This window comes from Centruroides sculpturatus, unplaced genomic scaffold (genome assembly GCF_000671375.1).
Source record: "Centruroides sculpturatus isolate CEXI.00-Female unplaced genomic scaffold, Cexi_2.0 scaffold2041, whole genome shotgun sequence".
Lineage (NCBI taxonomy): Eukaryota > Metazoa > Arthropoda > Arachnida > Scorpiones > Buthidae > Centruroides > Centruroides sculpturatus.
This window is the reverse complement of record NW_019386218.1, coordinates 53553-79880: the sequence shown is the minus strand read 5'-3', so window position 1 is coordinate 79880 and position 26328 is coordinate 53553. Positions and strand designations below refer to the sequence as shown.

The 26328-nt window shown below is 37.5% G+C and overlaps 1 protein-coding gene across 1 annotated transcript; it reads left to right on the top strand.

Moving 5' to 3' along the window:
- Positions 1-24440, top strand: LOC111614135 (probable protein S-acyltransferase 3; the record flags this gene model as incomplete). Its single annotated transcript, XM_023355516.1, has 6 exons — positions 1-49; positions 5473-5575; positions 6780-6889; positions 16040-16133; positions 16979-17126; positions 24076-24440. Coding segments are annotated over 6 exons (869 nt in total), but the record flags the coding sequence as incomplete, so codon positions are not given.
- Between the last annotated feature and the right edge of the window lie 1888 nt (positions 24441-26328).

Below are 26328 nucleotides of genomic sequence, written 5' to 3'. Positions count from 1 at the left end.
TTGCTCGTGAAACAAATTTCATCGAAGCAATTAAAGACTCTCCCGCAAGGTATTTACAGAAAAATTGTTTTTAAACTGAAGTTAATATAAACAATTTTGACAAGTTTCGGTTATAGATATCAAAATTATTGAACTTTATTATATGCAATGTCTGACCCTTCTTTTGGGGCATTAATCAGTATACTTTATAAAAGAAATAACATCTTAATAGTGAAAAATTTATGTGCAAAAGAAATATTTTCAACCTGTTCAAGAAGTTGTCTTTGGGTTACAGTTACACATTAGCACTTTCGTTGCCAACTGACACGATACAAAATTGCATGACATTGTTTCAGTATGATGCAAATTTACATCATTTGAACACTGGAAAGCTTTGGTAAATTGCATATGCATTTTTTTCTTTTTACATCATTTATTACTACTCAGAAGCACATTAAACATTTTAGAGATTATTTTTTATTGCTTGGTTTCTTACTTTTCCAGGACATATTTAATTATAATTGTTTTCCATCATTTTGTCCTTCTGTAGGTGCCAATTATTCATTTGCATCATCACATATAATTGTGAGATTCAGTCATGTTTATTAACCTACAGTCTGACCTAAATTGTTAATAATACTATTTTATCGATTAAGTATCAAATTTCACACCTGGGAGTTAATTACTCAGCAAGTTCTCAGTCTTGAAAAGACGCTTTCACATAACCTTCCGACCTATTATTGCAAAGTTGTCAAATGAATATAGCTACAAACAGATTTTTGAGACAGTTGCCGCCATTCCTCTGGATAGAAGTCGTCAGATCGCAACCGAACTTTTTTTCGTGCCTCCTGTTTGGATTATTTGCAACAGAACCTATTACGTGCCTCCTATTGGGATTAATTGCAACAATATTTATTAAGTGCCAAAGAAACTTGAATTACGTTGTCGCCAGAATTTTGGATTAAGTCCAGAACTTCATTATCAATTATCAGCTATTCAAGAATCAACCAAACTCCAGGTATTTATCGCCATGCGAACTATTGTAAGCTCTCTCTCTCAAGAACAGTCATTTAAACCTTACTATCGAATCTATCGACATATTGTAAGATATGTATTTCCTAGTGTTTCCCATTAAACGGTTGTTATGTTAATCTAGTCTCTGAAAGAATCACTTCTGGTGCGCTCTTTCTCACTCTGTCCATCCAGAATCTGATCACTCCGTTACGCGACCGCTTGCGTGAACTAGTTAGATTTCCGGGTCAACTGAGACGCGATGGTGTCATCCTGACAAGGCATCGAGGAGGTACTAGCCCTTCGGTCACAGTGGTGTCAGAGCGGGATCAGATATTTTGATAAATCAATAGAGAAATTGAAATAGGATGGAGAATAGAGGAGAAGGTAGTGCATGTGGAGAAGCAACTGGAGGTGCACGGCCAGAGACAGCAGGAGGCGTCGCAGTAGGTGGACTTTGGGGCATGATTCCTTTAATACCATCTTTTGCAGGGGACATTGATGGCCTTCGGGTCACCGATTTTTTTGAGTCCCTGGATGAAATAGCTAAATTAACAAATTGGTCCAAGGCACAGTGCTTAGGGGTTGCAAAATTAAAATTAACGGGTATAGCCCGGGATTTTGCGTGGAAGGATGCAAAGATGAAGGAAGTAGTGACATACGATGAATTAAAAAACGCATCATCAAAAGATTCGACAGAGAACCAATTTCATTACAATTACAAAAATTTCACACTTGTGTGCAAGCACGAGATGAGGACGTGCAGACTTATGCCGTCTGACTGCAAACCTTAGTAGTAGAAACTATTGAAGAACAATTTGGTGATAAGGCGGTTGTTAAAAGATGCCAACAAATAGAATGAGACAAACGCTTGTTAGTACAGTTTTTAAGTGGAATCAATGATAGAATAAAGTGACAAGTGATGCCAAAAGAACCTGATACTTTCGATAAAGTGGTGCGAATAGCAATTAGTGAGGAAACCATAGATCAATTAATGGCAAAATCACGAGTGATTGTAAGAAGTATAAATAACCCTAACGATACGAAGATGGAACATGACATACCCAATCAAAATTAATGAGAAGAAACTTTAATGAAAATTTAGGAGCAATTAAAACGATTGAATATCCAAGAATGGGGTCAGGGAGATACTCGACATACGGCCCCGCGAGATTGGCATCCTCGGGAATATTTGGGATTTCAATTACAATATTTACCCTCAGGAAGGCGAGTTGACGACTCCCGAGGTCCCCGAGATACATACTCTGATAGAACTATAGACAAAACAATTAGGCAGTTACAAGAACAATTAGACGAACTAAGGTGGCAGAGAAGTCACACAAAATTCTCCAGGCATCAAGGAAACAGATATAAGGACTCATCCGAGGACCTGAGAAACATAATAGGCGGCGTGCGAAATCAACCATCTAATTCTTGATACAGACCAAGACAATATGCGATAAGACACAATTCATGGGACTCAAGAATTAACTGGCGATATCGGAAGATTCAACCTCGACCTCAGAGACAGCCACAAGAGAGGAGTGACAACAGAAACTGACGAAATTTTAGAGGCCAGTTTCGGCAAAAGAGATAAAATACACCGGGAATTAGAATATCTAGATTCAGTGACACAACACCTCAACGTAATGTCAAAGCGCACGATGTGAAACCTGCATTACATTGCCTCATTAATGATATACTGACTCAATTAGCTATAGATACCGGCTCCACAGTCATGCTGTTATTGAGATCACTGGCACACAAATTTGACAACGGCAAGATGAGAATCAACAGGAGTGAAACCCCATTCCAAAGCGTCACCGGACAGAGTCAACACCTATGGTAAAAATAACTTCCAGTTCAAAATCGGCCTTTTGCAATTTTCTTATCCATGCTACATAGTAGACGATGAAATTATGCAACCATTTGATGGACTGATAGGAAGCGACATAATACAAGTGCAGGGGTTACTGTACAGACATACTGTACAAACGATAGTAAACTCAATTTACCCTCCTAAATTCTCTGTACCATGGCGCTGGACGGCGGAAAGTAGTTCGGCTGCCCGATGACGTTTTACCAAATTATAGGAGTTTTTTTACCAGTTTGTACGGATACCGTCGCAATTTTTTCGCCGTCTTATAGGAATCGTAATTATAGGAATCCGTGTTATAGGGGGTCTACTGTAAGTTTTTATTATTTTATTTATAATTTTAGCCCTTATATCGTGGTTAGTGATTCAGAATGTAATTGTGATATTAAAAATACATTTAGAGAAGTCTATGGTTTTTACTGGCTTATTGAACAAACGAATACAAATGGACCCTAGACCATCACTGATGCGCAATTAACTGATTGCCCCTGGAAGTCAACTTCTAACAGAAACACAGCTTATCTATCATCAAATGTCACGGCACGCGACTGATATATATATATAAAACAAGCTACCAGTATTTTCTATTGAATGTAAAGCAGAAGAGAAGCATAGCAAAAGTCATTACTCTTCATTAAAAAAGAACTTTAATTACTTGAAAAGCCTTAAAATAATAACAGTGATGTTACATAAAAATGTTATTATTTAATTATAGAATTGGTCTAAGTGGAGGATACTTGTAATCTACTGAAGGCTAATTGTTTTAAATTAAACAATAATAATATAAATTGGAAAAAAATGTTATCATCATCATCATTATTGTGCAGAAGTTTTGGGCTTTGATAATGATCGAAATGTGGAAATTTATTAACCTAGGGGTGATTATAATGTCACATATAAGAAAGAACAATTTTTTTGTGTAAGTTGAATTTTATGTACGCACCATAAAATATGATAATTAATTAAGTTTTTTTTAACATGAAACAAGAATTAAAATAAACAATATTTGATTGTTAAAAAACAGCTTTATTGTTATTTATTTTTATTCCAAGTGAGATGTTATCATTGCACATAATTATGGATGTCTCAATTCATTAAACACATATCTATCTGCTGTTTTAGGGAGCCGTAATAGTTTATATTAAAGAAAATTTTGACAATCCTTTATTAATCCGATAAAAGGCTTCATTAAGTTCAAAATCAATGGGATTCCTTTTCATTTTTACAAAATTTTAAGTATTAATTTTTCTGTTTTTGTTTTTTATNGTGTAATGAAAGATTATACATAAGCTACAAATTGAATTCAGTGCCAAATCTGGGATATAATAGGGATCCTATATATACCCAGAACTTGTATTTTTTCTATGTTGCTCTTATCATTCTATAGTACGAAGGTCATTTTAAAAGTAAAGAACATTTGTTTCTCTAGATATTTTTATTTAAGATAATGAAACAACACTTATTTTACAACACACATGATACCTTAGCTATTTTTCTATGTAGTCGCCATACAAATTTAAACATTTGTCAGTGTATCACCAGCTTTTCTATGCCTTCTGCATACTCAGTTATCAAAGTTCTTAAACCAGTCATTAACAGCCTCTTTCAGTTCGTTGTCACTTCCATAGTGATTCATAGCAATATACTAATATACTATACTAATAATGTATTTTTTCATACTTTTTGATTATCCGTTTTTTCAGTTATCCAACCAACCCCAGTCCCCAAATGAGTCAGATAATCGATGCTCTACTGTATATTTAGCTATAGTATAATTGAGATGGGTTGATAATAAGCACAGAGCCCAAACGGTTAGGAGTTGAAAGTAGAAATTTGGTACACAGTTAGGGTATGTCACGAGAACTCGCACTGAGAAGGGATTTTTCAAAATTCCCCCACGTGGGAGAGGGGGAGGATTAAGGCTTACCCTGAAGAACTCATCTATTGTACTATTTTAGATGCGGTTTTTTGCATTTTTGACTGTGTTTTAGTAGGGTACCACGAGGGATGAAAGAAGTATATTCCTTAATTAATTAACAATGAAAGTGTTAAGAGAAAGCAGCGTGCAAGATTTACAGGCACGGATGCAGTTTTTTGCATTTTTGCGGGAAATCGAACATATTTTTAGACCCATGTAAAAAATTTTTTAATTAGTCTGGAAACGGGGGACCTAATTCCTGCATTCTGTGAAAATGGGTAAGATTGGCTATAATGTAATTATCTTAATCTTCACTATCATTACTTTTTGCCTGAGCAACACCTGGCTTATCTGCTAGTATATATATAATACTTTTTCATAAAAAATGTATAAATTTATGCATTTTTGAATAATTTGGAACATGCTATTCAAACTGTTGTTTCTCTTCATGAAAAATAATCTGTGAAAAGAGAGAAGAATTTAGAAATCTTCATCAAGAATTTAATAGCTGAGTTGTATAATTATTTGTAAGTTTATTTTTATTTGTGTTTTTATGAATGTTTTGCTGAATCTATTTTAATAGTAAGAAACCAAGTGAATATTTGTGAGAATTGAAACTGTCTATTACAACAAATTATTTGTAGAATGTACTGTATTTTATAATGTATGATTTTTGAATAAATTTCAGTTTGATAGAAGGAATTATATGCTTCTTTTCACTGTGGTCTGTATTTGGCCTGGCAGGATTTCACACTTACCTCACGACATCCAATCAAACGACAAATGAAGATGTAAGTTCTAGAAGTGTAATAATTGTTTTGTGTTTTATTATTATTTATATGAATTATTATATAAATATTTATACCATTACATCTAAAATCTGGAATTTAGCATTGTTTCTAAATGATTTCAGTCATTTTGCAAGTTATATGTATTCTATTTGTTGACTGCTCCTAAGGTCCATAACCAGTAGGCCTACTCCAAATATTCCTGGTGTTTATGTCAGATCTACATGTTATTTATCATTTCTTAATAGACTAAGTGGTTGGATTTCTTCCAAAGGTGTGCTCTCCTTTTTGTGGCCAGTGTAGTTTCTTGATGGATGGTTAGTAGGTGCCCATTTACATTGGTAATCATGCTCTTTTGCAATATTTATTATATAATTTAATTTCTTTTACCTGTGTAACATGTTTGGGCAGTGGGAGTAGGTCCCTTTGATTAGTGCCACAAATCCCACTGTCTTGAAATGTAGGGGGTCATGCGACATTTTATGTATGAAGATTGGCCAGTAGCTAGGTTTCAAAAATATATTTTATTTATAAATTAGAAATATATTGCTGATGTTAGAAATATTAATTCACTTATAGAAATATTTATATTTTTATGAAATGTAATTGTCTAACACCAAAATATCAGTGCGTTAGAAATTGTTAACAAATGATGCCTTCATTTTTTATGTATTGAATTTATCTTCAGAGGTCATAAAAATATACACACTAGTAATAAAATAATTAGCATAAAAACTTTTAAGGCTGTAGTATGACCACCACTAGACTTTGCTGTGACTATTGCCTATCAAATAAAAATTGAATCATACATGCATTCCTCTTACAATTGTTCATGGCTCCCTTCTTCATTTGTTACATCCTTTGGTCTCCCTTTGGTTCTCTGTAATCTTCAGGGGGTCCCTCAGTCTACATTGAGAATGACTGCTCCAAAGAAATGATTCCCAAATTAAAATGCATCTGTAACATGTGCACCTTTATTTTAAAAATGATTGTTGAACTACACTGCTACACAAACAGTACTAAATTGCAAAAAAATGAATTATTTTGTGAGTCCAAATAATTGGGTGAACACAAGCCCATATAAGTTGGTGTTACTGATTCCATATACTTGCTCTGAAGAATATATTGTTAAAGTAAATACTTACAAGTTTTCTTAATATATGGATAGTAATTAGAATGTAATTAATAAAACAATATAATTTTTCAGATAAAGGGTTCATTTACTTCTAAAAATGGGCAACATAAAGTTAATCCATATAGTAGAGGATCAATATGTGGAAACTGCTTGGCTGTATTATGCACTTCAGGTCCTCCAAGGTATGAATGTTCATTAATTTTTAAATAATATACAGTCTAGTAAATATGTTACTTACATAATTTAGAAGTTTGTTACTATGAAAAAATTATTTTTTATATATTAAGAATCACATATATTGTTTATAATTTTAAATTTTATTTTATAAATCCAAACACTAAAATTACAATAATAATAAATACAGAAATTTTTTACATTAGTTTATGTACTCTGTATAGTATACATGTTATATATACTGTATAAAATCAACATAGTAAAATCTCAGTATTCTGATGTACATAGGACTCGAATGGTGTCTGATTAAGATGATTGCTGAATTATTGGAAGTTCATACTGTAAAATAAAATTTAAACACAATAAAAATGTAATTAAATATGAATACAATTGATGTAATAGATACAATTGAGCGCATGAACAAATTTCATAGCATTGAATCAACTGTTAATAATGCATCAAAACACAGATTGGACTGCTGCTGCCATGCTGTGTAAAACCTTGTTTTCAAATATGGAACAAATTACCTCCAAAAACCTCCAAATATGATAGAAAATATCTCTAAAAAGCTTCTCGATTGTTATGAATTTCAAAAATTGTAAACTTATTACCAACCTAAATAATAGCAATAACTACAACTACTGTATCATTTAAAACATTAAACATTTCATTTAAATAATTAACATGTCATTTTCTATTAGCATTTTAATGTCACAGTTGCCAATTTTACATATCTAACATATCTAAATTCCCTAAAGCTACAACCTTGATTACAGTCTCCTGTATACTGTTTTTCTTTTTAACCAATGGCAGTTGGTTAAAATGAACTTTTACTTACAGTTTTGAATTTTATTAATTTACAACTAAAAAATTTTTTTATATAACATTCAGAAATAATTATCTTTAGAAACAAACCTCTAAATACAACTTGCCTCCAAATTCACCTCTAGACAAGAAGAAACTAGTAAATCTGGAGCTAAAATCTCCAAAATGGCAACTGTAGTGTGACCAGAGGCTCGGCACCTCTTTGATGTCACGTCAGGATGACACCACTGTGTCTCTATCAACACATAAGCCGTGACAGCAATTTGTTTTTTCTTTTGTTAGACTTTGGTCTCACGTGGGTAAGCGATTGGATTCCGGATGGAGGTCTGTGAGACAGCTAGATGGCAAGTGAGTCATTCGGCTACTAGATTAACTAACTAATACCTGTTTATTTGTCAACGAAATTACATGTTCCAATATAGCAGGACAAAACAGAGATAAACACATTGCTTTCACAAGAAAGAGAGAGTTCACATGAAATTGTGCATTGTTGTAATTACCTGGAGTAAAAAGAGAGTTGTTGATAAAAGTGATAATCGTCCTTGTAGAGAGGTACATACACACGAGAGTTCTGCTCACCAGGAACAGTTTGAAGGCAGAAGATTTTCTAACCGTTATGGAAGTATGAATTGAGGAACTGAAGTCCCAAGGATATGTAGCTGGCAAAGAGGATAATCCCTTACTAGAGGCACTAATTATATTATTCCATTATAGCAGTGTTTTTTTAACCTGTGGGTTGCGAACCCCCTGGGGGTCGCAAAGCCTTACACGGGGGGTTGCGGGTAGAAGAAAAAGACAAGTGTTTGTAGGTCCTACACTACATTAAAAAAACTACAATTTCAGTGAGAATTACAGCCCACCCCAGAAAATGATAGCAGAAAAAGTATTGAGCTGATTTGCAAATGGAAATAAAAAGTAGAAAAGTATAAGCTGAAAATTTAGATCCTAAAAAAAGAAAAAAAAGAAAAAGGTCAACAGTTCCCTGTGCGTAATGTTATAATTAAAGGAACTTTCATACTTCATGTGTGTTAAATTATTGTCGATTCTTCTGAAATTTCCATTTTAATCAACAATAATTTGTTTCAACAGAAAGAAAATTAAATACATAGTTTTTAAAATCACTGATATAGTTTTAATATGGCCCTAGGGGGTTGCCAGAATTTTTTTAACTTGTAAAGGGGTCACATATTCAAGAAGATTGAAAAACACTGCATTATGGAAGGTAGTAATATTGGCCATATTGGAGATGATTATATTCTGAATTGGAGACAACGATAATCCGAATGTAAGATTTTGTGTTAATTTATCATTGGAGGGACTGGTGGCAACCGACTTGGCTGGCTGTTAGTTGTCATATTAATTCAGCAAAATTGGGACAGCATGTCAGAAGGTCGCGAGAAAGCATCTCCTGTGATGCTGAGAACATGTAGGAAGAGATGCTCCCAGATGTGAAAGTTGACAGATATCACTGCCGACAAAGTTATATTATTGAAAACGATAATACTTTTGAGTTATTATTTAGTTTAAGCTGTTTAATTTGAAGTCCAGGTTCTCACAGTAGCTGTGATTAAAACATCCAAGTGTGCTGCCATAACCAGTAATCAGTATTGCCAAGTTGGTGGATTTCCACTAAATTTGGTGGAAATTTACAGTACAGTGTTTTTGGTGGGAAATTTTGGGGAACTGATTTTTATGTTTTATTATACAGTATGTTATAAGATACTGTAGCTTTTTTTTAAGCATCCTAAGATGATGAATCAAACAATCTGTAATGTAGTATCCATGTTCGAGTGTTCAAAATTGGGCTTGATATCGTGCGATATTTAATGGAAAGACATTCAAGTTTGGTGAAAACTGGAGTTTGAAAACTAGATTGGCTGGTTTACCAAGATTGTACTGTATTGAACCTTCTGTTTTCCAAAAAAGTAAACTTTAAAAAACAATAAATTTAGACTATTTCTTTATCANACCTCTTTGATGTCACGTCAGGATGACACCACTGTGTCTCTATCAACACATAAGCCGTGACAGCAATTTGTTTTTTCTTTTGTTAGACTTTGGTCTCACATGGGTAAGCGATTGTATTCCGGATGGAGGTCTGTGAGACAGCTAGATGGCAAATGAGTCATTCAGCTACTAGGTTAACTAACTAATACCTGTTTATTTGTCAACAAAATTACATGTTCCAACAGAGATAAACACATTGCTTTCACAAGAAAGAGAGAGTTCACATGAAATTGTACATTGTTGTAATTACCTGGAGTAAAAGAGAGTCATTGATAAAAGTGATAATTGTTCTTGTAGAGAGGTACATACACACGAGAGTTCTGCTCACCAGGGACAGTTTGAAGGCAGAAGATTTTCTAACCGTTATGGAAGGATGAACTGAGGTCCCGAGGATCTGTAGCTGGCAAAGAGGATAATCCCTTACTAGAGGCACTAATTATATTATTCCATTATAGAAGGTAGTAATATTGGCCATATTGGAGATGATTATATTTCGAATTGGAGACAACGATAATCCAACTGTAAGGTTTTGTGTTAATTTATTATTGGAGGGACTGGTGGCAAATGACTTGGCTGACTGTTAGTTGTCATATTAATTCAGCAAATTTGGGACAGCATGTCAGAAGGTCACGAGAAAGCATCTCCTCTGATGCTGAGAACATGTAGGAAGAGATTCTCCCAGATGTGAAAGTTGACAGATATCACTGCTGACAAAGTTATATTATTGAAAATGATAATACTTTTGAGTTATTATTTAGTTTAAGCTGTTTAATTTGAAGTCTGGGTTCTCACAGTAGCTGTGATTAAAACATCCAAGTGTGCTGCCATAACCAGTAATCAGTATTGCCAAGTTGGTGGATTTCCACTAAATTTGGTGGAAATTTACAGTACAGTATTTTTGGTGGGAAATTTTGGGGAACTGATTTTTATATTTTATTATACAGTATTTTTATAAGATACTGTACCTTTTTTTTAAGCATCCTAAGATGATGAGTCAAACAATCTGTAATGTAGTATCCAAGCTCGAGTGTTCAAAGTTGGGCTTGATATCTTGCGATATTTAATGTAAAGATATTCAAGTTTAGTGAAAACTGGAGTTTGAAAACTAAATTGGCTGGTTTACCAAGACAAGATTGTACTGTATTGAACCTTCTGTTTTCCAAAAAAGTAAACTTTAAAAAATAATAAATTTAGACTATTTCTTTATCAGGTTCTGAAATTCTAAAATTTAAAACTAAAATGCAATGATTTATGGAGATAAATCAATTCCATTCACTTTCAAAATTCTACAGGGCACTTGGCAATGCCAGAGTGGAAGACATTATTTTGAAAATACAGTCTATATTAATATTGTGTACTGTCTATCATAATGTAGATGAAAGGTATAAAAATCACAACAGTATAAGCATATATACAGGATAAAGGTACCAAAGCGTATACTGTGTTGAGAGAGAAAATGAAATTATGATAAAAACAACAAAATGAAATCAGCAAATCACATAGAGTAACTCCAATAGTTTAAGTGAGCTTATGGTGTTCTGCTGTATAATACATTAACTAGCTTTTTACCAGAAAGTTAAAGTCCTATACTTACAATGGTAAAAACTTTGTGACAAGTTTTTGGAAAGTGAAAATTTAATAATGAAAACGTGCACATCAATAAAGAACAGTGGCGTGCCATCCGTGAAAGCTGTGGAAGTGCTCTTTCCTTGTATTTTCTAAAATATAAATACATATTATGCAATTATTTTCATATTTTAACGTACTTTGAATTAAAATTATTATTTTATTACAACCGCATTATGTATCTTTTATTACAAATTTCTATACTACATGTGAAAAACAATGATAAGATTGCTATTGTATACTGGAATATAAGTTTATATATAGTCGACCCCCCCTATAACACTGTTGATTATTCTGTTTTATATGAATTCCATGTTGTATGAGTCACTTAGATTTTACAAATATGTGAGCCATTCACAGCCCGGCACATATATTTGTAAAATCTAAGTGACTCATACAACATGGAATTCATATAAAACAGAATAATCAACAGTGTTGTAGGGGGTCGACCGTATTAGTATTCCCAATGGAAGCACCATATTGTCAAATAAGAGATAGCTTTCTCAATAAAAATATTTGAATCGTGTAAAGCAGCCAGATTATATGCATTCGCACAGGCACTTTACAGAACACCAACCTCGTGCGGTTTAGCTGGCGGATGCTACACGCCAAAATATTGTATAATGCTTTCAATGATTCTATCCAGGGCCAGCTGAGATGTAAGAATTTTTATTTTTTATTTACATTATTTTTATTGCAGTCTCAAACTAGTATTTGTGTCACAAAGCTGAGTGAAAACTGAACTGTTTAGTTGTGCATAACAGATCTTGTTTTATCCATGAGTTACGCATCAGTGGATACAGTATGAAATGAAATTCTTTGTAAATAAATCTATACTTTATCCCAAGTAGTCCTAGTTGATTTATGCAACCAATTATAATTAACAAAAAATTGCCAACTGGACGAAATTCACACACTGAATACTACAATCTTATAATATCCAGCATAAATTATTTTTCAAATGAATGTTTTTAAGCTAGTTATACTTTTCTTTCAGGTCTAAACTTAAATGAAACAAAGGAACAGCAGCATTCAAAAGTGTTTAACTGAAGGATATTTGAATTTACCTAAATAAAATAATGCAAAACACTTCTTACACAGCCAAAAATCCAGTTCGTGAAACAAAACGAAGGAGAAAAATGAATGTTTTCAATTGCTTTTAGCAATTTCCACCTTCAATTTGTTTCATAAAGTGGATTTTTGGTTGTGTAAGTGTCTTGTATACTATTTAGTATTAGGTGCATTTATTACTTAATAAAAGTTTGCATACAACATAATGGACAAATGTAATGGAAAATAAAAGTCAAGTTCAAAATACACTTTAGTCAGTTGAATTTAAGAACTTAATATATATTGAAAATAAACGTATGTACAGATACAAAAACAAAGTTCACATATAAGAATTACAAACGTTAGATGTTAACAAAGTTCAAGTTAATTATCCTCTGCAACAGGTCCGTCGAAAAAGCACCTTGCGACGAACAACAATAAAGTTATTTACAGTAGCACCAGACGAGATAATCTTCCGGTCGGCTTAGGCGAACAAAGTCAATTGTATGGCCACTTTATGAGTCCAAAGCGAAACGTGAGTTCACTTTCTATGTCCGAAGTAAACTGAAGTAAACTGAACTTCCCGCCACCACTCAACCCTTTTATAGGATTGAAACTGCATTGGATTCCTCCAATCAGCATTTACCAGCTCTGTAAGACGTCTGCCTATGGTCCGATGTCCTTTAGCCAATGAACGGTCGAGTTTTCAAAAGTCGTACGAGTGGCGTTTCTATGGCGACCACCGATGTTCGTTGGAACGTGGAAAAAGCGCGGGAAAAACCGTTGGCCCGACGATTTTTTATCCCGACAATAAAACTAAATAAAATAAAATTTTAAGAAATATGCATACATCCCAACATGCTCATACTGACAAAATAATATCCAGATAAACATTAAAATGCAAATTATTTATGTCTCAGTAAACAATCAGGCATCAAGACCAACACTACATGCCATACAACATGATTACATAAAGCAGGAAGTAAACTTTTTAACAAAAACTTCTACATGGTGGAAACAGATGCTGCAATTCCTCCCGTTGATGATGTATGTATGGCCACTGAAATATGCAAGGTTTGAAATTAAACTTGTACTTGAAATATACAAGCGCTTCAATGAATTTTGCCAGTTGCCTTTTTAACCGGTCTTATAATTCTGGCTTTCTCCCATTCCACTGCATTACTATCATCCAAAGCAAAGGCCAATAGTGCCACCGTAGACCTCTTAATGCATATGTCGCATTTATGCTTTTTTTAGTCTTGTCTCAAATGGTCTAGAATCGTATCTGACGTATCACATACAAATGTTAAATTGGTTATCTCTGGCTGGAATCTGATAGACACCCAACTTATGGTGTTCTTGTAGGGAGATTGTTCTTTATCATTTTGTAATAAATTATATGTAGAGGGATTTCTATGGCAGACCAGACAAGCTTTTCTTTCTTTGATAGCATCCTGGTAAATGTCACACATGTTTTATTATGCTTCACACTGTGGAGCATGGCCATGGTATTGAATGCTTTTTGATAAGATTATTGATAAGCTTGTCCCGGTACCATTCTCTTTGGAGCTATACTTAATATATTTAAGACCTTTTAGTTGATCCTTAATACTTGAGCAGTGCGAATATGCTCATGCGATGAACATTCTAAAGGATTATATACAATGGAGTCATGTGAGTTAACAAGAATATACAGAGGACTGAATGCAGACTTTATATATATTGGTGTGTATGTGTATATCTCCAAATATAATGTCAGTGTAAAAAATATTAATGTTAAGATTGCTTTTCTACTCTAGTTTTAAATTTAGCCGACACATTCGGTTTCCTTTACATTCTTGTTAACGAGCACGAGTTATATTTTCAAAGAGCACAGCTATCTGGGTAAGCTTATTGATAATAAAATCATCATAATAAAAACTTATGCTTTTACACGTTATTAATCAGACTTAAACGTTGTTAAATAACATTTAAGTCTGATGTTTCTGAATGTAAAGAGGAAAAAATTTTATGCCATATTGAGTGCACTGAGAAATACATGAAAATTGGACTATAGTGACCATAGTGAGTAGCATTTGATAGAGCTCCATTTCAGAATATGAATGTCGGATACTGAAGAAGCGGGGACTTAAGACAGATTCAGTGGCAGTAGTAGTGGTGTGTATCAGTATGGATGCTTTTTGGAAGATCATACTAATGGGAAGCTGTTGCTTTTGTTTTTTATTCTCCGAACATAGTTGTGTACCAGGATAAAATATCGAGTCTTTTCTTAAATTTCATTGCACAAACCAGATAATTATCATATTTGTAAAGAAATATGATGGTTTGCTTGCTGCTAAAACGTTTTTGTGATGATAAATAATAATTGTGTAAAAGAAATTTTCGAGGTGTTTAGTATCACGCATTTCTTTTTGAAATTTTCTAGGGAGTTTCTTGGAGTTGTTGTTCTTCAACTTCATCTTCTCCTATAGAATTTGAACAAATGAACTCCTCCAGATCATCTCTTTTAATATTATTGTCTGCTCATCAATGACTTCCTGGAAGTTCTTCTCTTCTATGTCCTCAAATCCTACACCAACACTTCTTTATTTCTGCATTTCTTTTTTCACTCCATACATCTGGAATGGTTTGCAGTGCATCTGAAGTGGTCCTTTATAGCCTCAGGCAGGGGTGGATTAGAGAGGTGTGTGGGGCACGGCTGCACTCCCTTCTGGGATTTTTGCAAGTAAAGCAGGCATCTCAAGTAGTAAAACCTTTTGAGGCCATATTGTTTCCCTTCCCACCTTTTTCGAGATTTCTGGATCTGCTATTGGCCTCGGGCTACAAGTTTTTCCAACAGGTCCCTGCACTGAACGTAGTTCTGTCTTGTTTCGTCTCCCCATGTTTGTCCCGGATGGCCGAGCGGTCGAGGTGGCAATCTGTCGCTCCCTGGATCGAATCCGGACAGGTCGAAAAATCCCCAAGAATTTTTCGGGAGTGGTCCGACCGGATACATCGGCCCCCGTCCCGCACCACTCGGCCACCCCATTGCGGGCCTGGTCGAACCCATAATGGGCTGGCTAAAAGACGCTCTCTTAGTGCCCACGGGGCAGAAAGAGCAAAAGAAAGTTTTAGATAAGGACTTAAGGTATCCGGCCGGGGGACTTTTCTCTTAAGGACTCTTATCTGGCCGGAGGACTTATTCTGAGTAGTATCATTAAACTAACGAATAAGATAAAAATCAGTTTCTATCGGAACCATGTGATTGGCGTTTAAACAACTGCGAAAATGCTATTCCGAGCCGTATGTACGTTCCGTTTGGCCATCTTTTACGGTGAAGGAAGCATCCGACTTCCCCGACATTAATTTAGGGTCGTCTTCCATAAAATTAACGAGCATCTGGAACTGGCGACTGGTAGTTCGCCGTCCTTCGACATATTAAAGCAAAACTATTTCGCTAGCGCCGACAGGCGACGATGCTAAAACCACGCGCTCCGCTTAGAAAATGGCGGGTTGCAGTGGCGTGAGAAAAATACGACGTTAACTAAACTGCGATTGGTTAACGGAAAGGAAAGATCGTCCCTTCTACGTAAAATGCGCGGTCTTTTTTAATATTAAGTTAAGATTTTAGCCGTATACCTACGTATGCTAATAGAAAAACTTTTTGGCAGTCTGATAGACAGAAGAGGCATCATAACAGAAGAAACGGTTCTTCCTACCGACAACCACTGGAAAATATATTCCTCCCAGTCCAGAGTCTACGGGGTGAGTCTAAAGTCCCGTCCGCCTAAATAACGCTTAAAATACTTTCTCCACGGAAAATAAATTGGGTTAACGGTTCCGGTTAAATGTCTCTTACATCGGAAATTTTCTCATTAAAACCCTTCGGTCCCGGGATTTGTTAATCTCTCGGCCGGGAAAATATCGTCCCTTTGCCCTTTACCTGTCCGAACTCTCGACCTCCCGCTCTCTCGGCCCCATTTTTTTTTTTCTTGCCGCCCGGCGGCAATTCCTCGGTTTCTACCCCCAAACCGGCGGGCGGCGGGTATCCTGCCGGTTACCTATTAATCTACGGTAAATTGCCGTAATAAAGAGAATAGGGCATCGACCTTGGGCAACTTTTACTTCTTATTTGTAAACGACGACTGGATAAAACGTTTTCTGTATTTATTAATAATTTCTTTCCGGGTCTTTTCTGCCCGTTTTAAACGCGGGGAAACGTCTGGACGCAGTCCTAATCCGTTGTTAAAAAACGAATACCCCGGCCGATGAGTCTTTCGATCGTTACGGCGGGTGGGACCCTCCGCCGTTAACTACCGAGATTTAACGGCACGGATGCCCGTTCCCGGGAAAGGACGTAAATAGACTCCCAGGCCTCGACGGCGGGAAATGGTTTCTTTACGGGGTGGTACGGAATTAAGATAAAGCTGGCCGACGCGTCCGAGAAACGATACAGCACGGGTTTAGCCGGGACGGACGAAAGAAATTGGGCGGCCTCCGCTTCCGCGCCGACTTCTTTCGCCCTTTCTTTCTTCGGTGGCGCGCGCGACCTAGCTCCTAAAAGACCGACGGACGGGAACTCATCCGGTGATTTTTCTTTTTGCCAACAGCGGGAGAACGGTCCGACTTCCGGCGCCGCCGTCGTCGACCCGGACCCACCCGCCTCCGTCTTTCCTCCGATGCGAAACGGCAGCGGCCCGCCGGCGGGCGAAGACCGCGGGACGACGGACGGATACTACCGGATCTCCGACGCCCACGGTGAGTGACGGGGATGACCCCTTTCGGAAGCCAAAACTTTCCGCGCGCGCCGAGCCGCCTTCGTAATCTTTTCTCCGTAACGCCGATAAGTAACCCCTCTTTTACCGGGAATAGCGCTTTCCCCTCCGGGCATTTTTGGCGCAGACGTAAACGGTAGAAAGAGAGTTCCATTGAGTTGGTCGGGTCCCGACGGCCTCCGCCGCCCGGGATTCCGTCCTTATTCTTCTCCGGCCTCCTCTAGTCGGAGGCGCGGGACCGGAGGAAGAGGCCATCGGCGCCCTTCCCCACCCTCCGGGAATGAGGCGCCTCTTCCGAGAAACTCCGGGCGGGTTTTAGCCGCCCAGGTTAGGCCGAGGCCGTCGATGCTAGGCCGCGGATTTGATTTTAATTTCCGGGTCGACGGCAACCTTTCCGGAAGTCAAATTACACGCATCGTCCGATGCTCCGGATAACAGATACAGATCAGATACAGATATATTTAATAGTAATATGTCCGTAGACACATCCCCGGTGCCACAGAGCATTACCGGGTAAATCAAGGTTACAATAATGGTAACATTGAAGATTTACAGTAGATAACACAGAAGTAATAATTAAATCGCGTGTACAATATATATATATATATATGGTTGCACACGCGTATAATAAATAAATAATAAATAGAATAATATAAACAAAACAAAAAATAATAATAATAACATAACTTACCACGTTTACAAAGTAGAGACAAGTTTGTTAAATACGTACGCAGTAAATGGTCGCGTTTACAATAAATATTTGATACCTCGATGTTTTACAAAATATTAAATAAAATTAATACTATAAATACATCACATGAAAATACAATATTATAATACATCTGGAATATCACATGAAAATACAATAAAACATCGCTAAATTTACATAAGGTTACATTTAGTTTTACATAACTTATTATACTAATACTTTTGAAGTACCAGAGTATTAAGCTTTCCGTGCTACCAGGATTGTTAGGAGCAAAATACGTAGTTTCAGGAAGCACAATCTTTATGATAAACTGTTGAGAAATTCTTCAGTTTATTCCTCATTTGTTTAGGATGCTATAATCCATGATTTAGTACTCCTATGATCCTTATAAGGTAAAGCGCCAATAGTTTCATTTATCTAACATGTGTGTAGACGCACCATGAATTTCAGTACTGTACACCAAAACCTGCCTCTTAAATATCCAACGTGGATGTGGTCATTTAAAGTAGAACTGAGCATAACNTCTCGTGGGAAAACTCGGCCTTATCCACCGTCCGCGCCGTTAAAAGCGATTACGCCGGGATTGGCCAGTGTCGTTAGTTGCCACTTGGTTGGGCAAATCCGCCGTCGGATTTCGGTTTCGTCTCGGCGCGTGCTGTTCCGGGCCAGTTTCGGTGATAAAACGGAAGAGAAAAGGAAGGCGTAATTTTACTTTTCAAATACGTGCGTCGATAGACGAAGCGGAAAGAAGAAAAACGATAGAAGGCGGGATGGATTCGACTACAACTTCTGGAGGAAAAAATAATCTCCGAAGAAGCCAATAATTTTAGGTACTGGTACAGTACATAGTGTACAATACTAGCGTAGACTACCGAAGCCTTCCGAAGAAAGAAAAGGTCGGAGAGTTTGTACGCAGTTCCTTTTAACCATCGGACGTCTACCCCCGTCCAAAGTGGGTTTCGATTCCACATAGGACCAATTCCGTTAACGGAATGTCTTCGGCGGAGGGTCCGGATAAACTCAATTTTCCACCACCGCCTTTTCGGTTACGACGAATTTTATCGGAAGGCCGCTTTGCCCGTAAGTCGTGGCGCCTGGCTTCGGCCAATTCTGGCCTTAGGCCCTACGGGACGGAGGCGATAAATAAGCCGAAGTTAGAACGCGGGCGCTATACGAAATTAAAGCAAACGAATGGCGAAACACGATAAGTTCTTCTTATTTCTACCCTATCGGTTAATTAAAGGCGTTTAAATTGCCGATTCTACCACCGATTTTTATGGACTAATTAAAGACGGGGTGGCCCGTGCGCGTTAATGCGGATCCCGCCAATTACGCCCAAAGACGATTATCCGGGCTAAAGCCGCGCCTAATCGACCGTAGATTTTTCCCGTTTAACTCGATTGAAATTACTTGAAACGGAATGACTGCGCCTTTCCGAATTCGAAACACTTCCGGTCGTGTCTATTTGCGGCGGTAGCCCGTTTGAATTTATTACTATAACCGCCTACGTTAATTTTATGGTAAAATAGGGACTACGTACGGTACCGTCCGGCCCTAACCCGACCGACAGCCTTTATAGCGACGTCCGCGTAATTCGTACCGGTACGTCGCTATTTTACCGTATTGTTATTTCTGGGGTTTAAAGCGCGTAAAAAGATGTTTATTCTTAGGCTAGGACTCCACTACCGTAAAATCCCCTCGCCGTAAACGCTTTTAATCACGTGACCTATTTGCGTTTGCGCTCGGATTACGGTGTAGTCCGGCTAGCGCGAAGTTTTTACGGCGACGGTGCTGCTCCAAGTGTCCAAAGTAAATACTTCTTCGCACGTGAATTGGTAGAAACGAAAGACGGTTGTATACGTGATATATCGGTATAAAGACAATGATTATATTCTACGAGTATTTTCTGTACTATAATTACAAATGTAGTAAAAATAATATCGTTACTTTCATATACTAACTTTTATTATCGTATTATTAAGATAATATACAGCACTTATAAGCTTAGCTTTTTTATTATATACGCCTCTAAATTGAAGGATTTCCTTTGATATCCATTATTATAATCGAGTTACCTCTTGTCGTAGATACACGAATACTTTCGGATGTTTTCGATATATCTTTCTGGATCTATTCTAGAGTAGCCACGAGGGCACGTACACAAAAGCTCGTTTTCTGCCATTTTAGCTTCGTGTTGCGATGACGTAGTTCCACTGACTTCTGATTGGTTGAAGATACCGTTTACAGTCGTAATCCTGGCGAAAGTTGAACATAGCTCAACTCGCTTTCACGCTGGTTTTACGGCCTGCTCAAGCGTAAGATATCAGGGTCACGTGGTTAAAAGCTTTTACGTCGAGGGGTTTTTACGGTAGTGGAGTCCTAGCCTTACGGTTACGTAGTACGTCAACACCGGCCAATAAGCTTTGGACGTGGCTGCGGATAGACAAAAAAAAGACTGGTATGATACGAAAATACGGTAGCCGAGTCGTACCGTATCGTTTTTTAATCGTTACGGACAATTTCCCGATGCGCCGGTGTTTGTTACGCTTCAAATATAACAATACTACCAAATCCGAAATTACGAAAAAATAAAAATTTTATTTAACCACAAACGAGAGTTAAATATACGGAAACTTTCTTTTCGCGAAACGGGAAACAATGTCGCGTTGTTTATAAGCCGTAAGGGTGCGAGTATGCAGACGCGAGCGAGCGAGAATATATGGCGAGACGCGATAAATATCAAAACCTGTCAAATATGCGCGAGAACCAGAAATTCGCTCTCGCCAGCGTTATTTCTCGCTTCTCGTTTGCGCATGGTTTTCCTTTGCGAAAACTAAATCGCTGGCTCTAAATTCGCGTCTGCATAGTCGCACCCTAAATGTGAGGAATAATCGCGCTGTTGATGCGGCGAAATAAAATTTTATTACGCAAAAGAAACGACCGAAATTGCCGAGGTTGGAGCGTACGTCGCGTAGCGTCTTATCCACTCCGCTAACGGCGTAGAAAGAGAAGCGAAACGGCCGATTCTCGCTGGACGAACTCTGCGCTTAGGGCTACATTTCTTTTTACATTTAGTGGAGCACTCCCTCCGACCTCTAGCATTAAATGCTGCTGCCTCTTTTAATTAACCCCGCTTTGCAGGTAGTCGCAATACATTAATACCCGACAATTCTGTTTTTATTGACATTAATTACCGTATTTTGACGAGTATAAGACGCGCCCCTATTTTGAGAGAAAAAATTTAGAAAAAACTTTTTTAGTGGGATTGTCTAAACACGCATTTTATTCGTTTTTTTTAATTCAAGAATATGACGGATGTATGAATCGATACTTTTATTAAACTGAAATAATCGTCATTTCTTAATGTAAACTCAGAGGTCACGCTATGACAGTCGACAGAACACGGCGGCGATGATTCTGATAATCTAGGTACTTAGCCATTCGGTTGAGGGACCATGTGCTTAACGGACCACTGCACAGGTTGGTCCCTACAGTGGACCACTACTGTAGGTAATTTCACTGTAAAAATGGTTACCTGTCGAGTGTAAGACGAATCATGAATTTGAGCCCCAAAAAGTGCGACTTATACTCGTCAAAATACGGTATATTGTTTTGTTGAGTAAAGTATATTTGATATCATTAGTTTGACAATGATCTGTATGAGAAATTTTTTTATGTTCTGTTTTTATAACAAATTTTTATAAATTCGTCGAAATAATAATATACGCTAACATTATTTATAAGACCGATTTCCTAATAGGCTGATTGTAACCTTTTTATTATAAATTAATTTTACTTCGTTTCTTATTTTTTCATATTGCGTACAGTCAAATAAGATGTGTATGTCACTTATCCCACAAATTCGTCGTCTCGACGATTAAATGTATAATGATATTTCGTAAAATCTCCGTCTCCCGTCACCAATCTTGTGTCCAATTTGTAGACGTTTGTTATTTAACCAATTTGTAGACGTTTGTTATTTTACGGTTCTTCTTGCGTCACTATGCTGTCGTATTTCTAAATCCAGAGGCATTAGGCCCGCCGGTACACAGAGTGCGATGTAGCGCAGTATACTCCAGTAATTCCTAATAGCAATTTTTTTTGTAGGCTATTTAATTTAGGGGTACGCGCTCACCCAGTTTCCTTCAAACCAGAGACGCGGACGTTCTCTATTCGCGCCAAGGATCGGCCCGTGCGTCTCTATTGCTCGGCTATAGGCGGAGATAATGCTTTCCGGGAGGTCTCGAGGGTAACCGGCCCCTATTCGGGCGTTACGGCCGGGCGCGACTCACCACCGAACTCCCATTTTTCGGGGAGCGGAACTGGTGGTCCTCTGGTCGTTAGCGTATCTGTCGAACAGAAACGTGGACGACGAGAGGTACGCGCGGAACTTGAAACTTGAGCTTGGAGAATTTCTAAATTATTAATTTAAAATGGCAAAGTAATTACGACGAAGGAACGGTCAGTGTATAAACGTTGCGATTACGCCGAGCACCGACACAGTCTTGGGAGAAATTATTGTTACAAAATGGAGATAAGAAAACCATTCTAAACTGCTTCGAAATATTTTTATATCACGATTTATACAATAAAAAAATATCAATTCTTTTATAAATATTGACGGCGATAAACTTGGCAACTCGTACGCGGATGGAAATTTATTTCCGCCTTTGAGCTTTCAACGCCGACGATAAGTCCCCGGCCAAGCGTTCTGGAAAGTTCCTCTCCCGTCCAACGTTTCCGCTAACGGCTAGGTTGGCGGGAAATACGTCTTCACCGTTTCATTCTACCTTCCCGGGGCCGGATTAACCCTCTTTAGGCCCTAGACATTTTCTTCTTACCGGNACCGGATGGAAATTTATTTCCGCGTTTGACCTTTTAACGCCGACGATAAGTCCCGGCCGAGCGTTCTGGAAAGTAATACATTTCCTCTCTCGTCCAACGTTTCCGCTAATTTTAACGTTATCCACTAACGGCTAGGTTGGCGGGAAATACGTCTCGAGTGACGTATTCTTCGCCACTTCATTCTATCTTTCCAGGGTCGGATTAACACCCTTTGGGCCCAAGATATTTGTTTATGCCATGATCCGGCCCTGTATCTTCCCCCTTCCTTCCGTTTTCTTACTAATGACTAATCGGCCGTTAAACAACACTCAGTCCTCTAAGTCCTTTATTAAAAGTATTGTTTGTTTAGTTACGGCAATGGGACACTTGGGCGATCTGCCTAGGGGATGCCTTTCGGGAGTTCTTTTTTAGGGGAAACTGGCCCCTATTTAGGCGTTATAGACGTGGAGAAAACTTTACGTGGCCGGCCCGTCCCAGCCACCAAAATCGACGTTCGGGGTACGAAGACCGCTCGGCCACTGGTGGGCTATTAAAAGTATTGCAACCTATCTACCCTCTCAGCAATGCTATCTATTTATAATAATAAATCACACACACCTGAATTGTTTTTTTGCCGAGTTATTTTTTATTTTTTTTTTTATTCCAAACGTTTTCGGCCAATTCGTATAGGCCATCTTTAGGTTTTAATAGTTTTCGTTGTAATGGAATCATTCGTTCGAAATTCGTTTGAATTTGAACTTATTACAACTTTTGTGTATAATAAATAAATTAAACTAAATATATGATAAAATGTAATCTAAAAATCGCGTTTCAATTTAACAATAAAATAAAAGAAAATTTATAACTTTGAGTTTGAAATACTAAAAACNCAACAATAATGAGCACGGATTGAAGCTAAAATTAGAACAAAAAAGCCGAAGGAACATCCATTTCTTGGATATTAACATGGAATTCAAATTAGGAAACATACAAACGAACGTATATTTAAAACCAACACACGCTCCTTTATACATACCGGCATGGTCAAAAGACCCATATAAATATAAATTATCTGCGTTTAAGGCACTGATCAAAAGGGCCTTCCTGTACTGCACCAATGTACAAGACAGGGATAAAGAAATTAATAGAATTCAACAGATAGCAAGGACTTTAGGATACAGAAAGTCCACAATCATAGGCCTTGTAAAAAGCTACGGTAAACAAAAAGCTACGAATCCAAACCATAACAACAATACTACATTCAATAAGTTCACATACAATGAACAAACGAAGAAGGTGGTGAAGGAATTAGGAAAATACAAAAATGCAAGGATAATATATAAAAGAGCACCCAATATTTATAGATTATTAAGAAACGACAAGGACAAAATTAATTTAGAAGACCAACCGGGTGTATACAGTATACCCTTTGAGAACCAACAATTAGGTATTGAGAAAGAGTATATCGGAGTAACCAGAAGAAACCTGAAAGTACGACTAAAGGAGCACAAATATAGTATAAATAAAAAACTGAATAGTACGATATTAGCAAGTATGGCACAGGCAGACGGATCAGTAGTCAAATGGGATGAAGCCAAGATTGTTAGGACGGGACACTCACCTTCCATCGCAATGGAAATGGAGAAAATAGAGATTTACAGAAGTAAGATGAGGGACAGATGCCTAAATGCAAAAGATGCAAAAGCATTACCAACGGCTTGGAAATATAAAATTGAGAAAAATATGGGTTTTAATAATCCATAAACATTTTCATGTTCTGGAGTGTTTAGTATTTCAAACTCAAAGTTATAATTTTTCTTTTATTTTTATTGTTAAATTGAAACGCGATTTTAGATTACATTTTATCATATATTTAGTTTAATTTATTTATTATACACAAAAGTTGTAATAAGTTCAAATTCAAACGAATTTCGAACGAATGATTCCATTACAACGAAAACTATTAAAACCTAAAGATGGCCTATACGAATTGGCCGAAAACGTTTGGAATAAAAAAAAAAAAAAAAATAACTCGGCAAAAAAACAATTCAGGTGTGTGTGATTTATTATTATAAGTATTGCAACCGTCACTCCAAACGCGTAACGGAGAAAATGGTGGAGAAGTCCGTATCCTAAAAACACCGTTTGGAGGACTTACCGACTTCTCCATTTCCGTCTTTTTCTTTTATTCATATTTGAATTTGTTGCATTCGAAATTCCGTTAGAAATTTATATTCTTTACAATAGAACATAATTCGGTACTCGAAAGTGGTTTGTGGAAGAAGCCGGAAACGTTGGTGACTAAAACCATTTCCCTGACAAAAATAAGGCGGTGCGCCGTAACGTAAACTGTGATTTACGTTACTGCCGAGGGTGTTTTCGGAAAAATGATCTAAATTAGACCATTGTATCGCACGTGCACGCGAGGTACGGTAAAGTAGTACATTCGTCTGGGAAACCGCATTCCGTAAACTCCCAATACTTCGGAATCCTTTCGTCCGGACAGTTCGTAAATTATGAGATACGCAGACTGGTGACGGAATATTACCGAATTGATAGAATACGAAATCTGTACGCAGCGAGTTTTATTAGAAAGCCATAAATTCGCCAGACGGTAAAAATATAGAGTGACTGCGGATAGGGTTGGCGGTTATCGGGTTCTCGATAGGAAAGTCATCGACCATATACTAAAATACAGTGCTAAAATTTTGCAATAGCGCGACAATGAACTTTAACACGCATCCGGTGGAAAGTCTAATAACAATATCGAGAATTCTCCTCTTTCCTGTCGGTTCTTTTGATTAAATTGTTATTGTGCTAATACTATTTTTGTCTCGCTCGTTCGGCTCGTAGACACTCCGAGGCCCACCAGTGGCCGAGCGGTCTTCGTTCCCCGAACACCGGGAGTTCGGTGGCGGGTTCGCGCCTGGCTCGGACAGGCTGGCCACGTAGAGTTTTCCGGGTTTTCTCCACGTCCGTAACGCCTAAATAGGAGCCAGTTTCCCTTAAAAAGACCTCCCGGAAGGCATCCCCCTAGGCAGATCGCCCGAGTGTTGCGTTGCCATAACTAACAAACAAGCAAACACTTCAGAAAGGTCGCTACCTTATTAAAACTACTGTATTTGAAATCGTTTGCCCAACGCTTTTAAATAATACCGGTCGACGTGGATAACGAATGACGAGTCGTTCGCCGTCGTTTGCATTTCCTCGAGGGAACATTTTGAATAAAAATTATTCGTTTCGATGAAATTTTATCCTTACCAGCATAAAATTAAGCCGTAAAACTGAATGGAAACCCCGCGAACTTTGACCTATCGACCCGGAAGTTTCGCCGGCACCTCGACGATAACTGGAAAAGCTTAGGTTTAAAATTTGAGTTTTCTCGGTCGGGAAGGAACGGGAGGCGCCCTACCGCCCTAGTGGACACGGAACGAACTACTCGCGCCATATTGTAGCATCCGAAACATTGGTGGTAGCTCGATCGAACTGGGCCGAATCCGTGAGTATGCGCTACTATTTTTACATTTTTATGTATTATAGGCAGGAATTTTTGTTATCGCTCGGCCTTGGTTGTATCTCCAGAGCATATAAAAAATTATCTGGCATCACGTTTCACAGTTATGTGTCAGTTACTAGTGAACCTGTTGTTCAT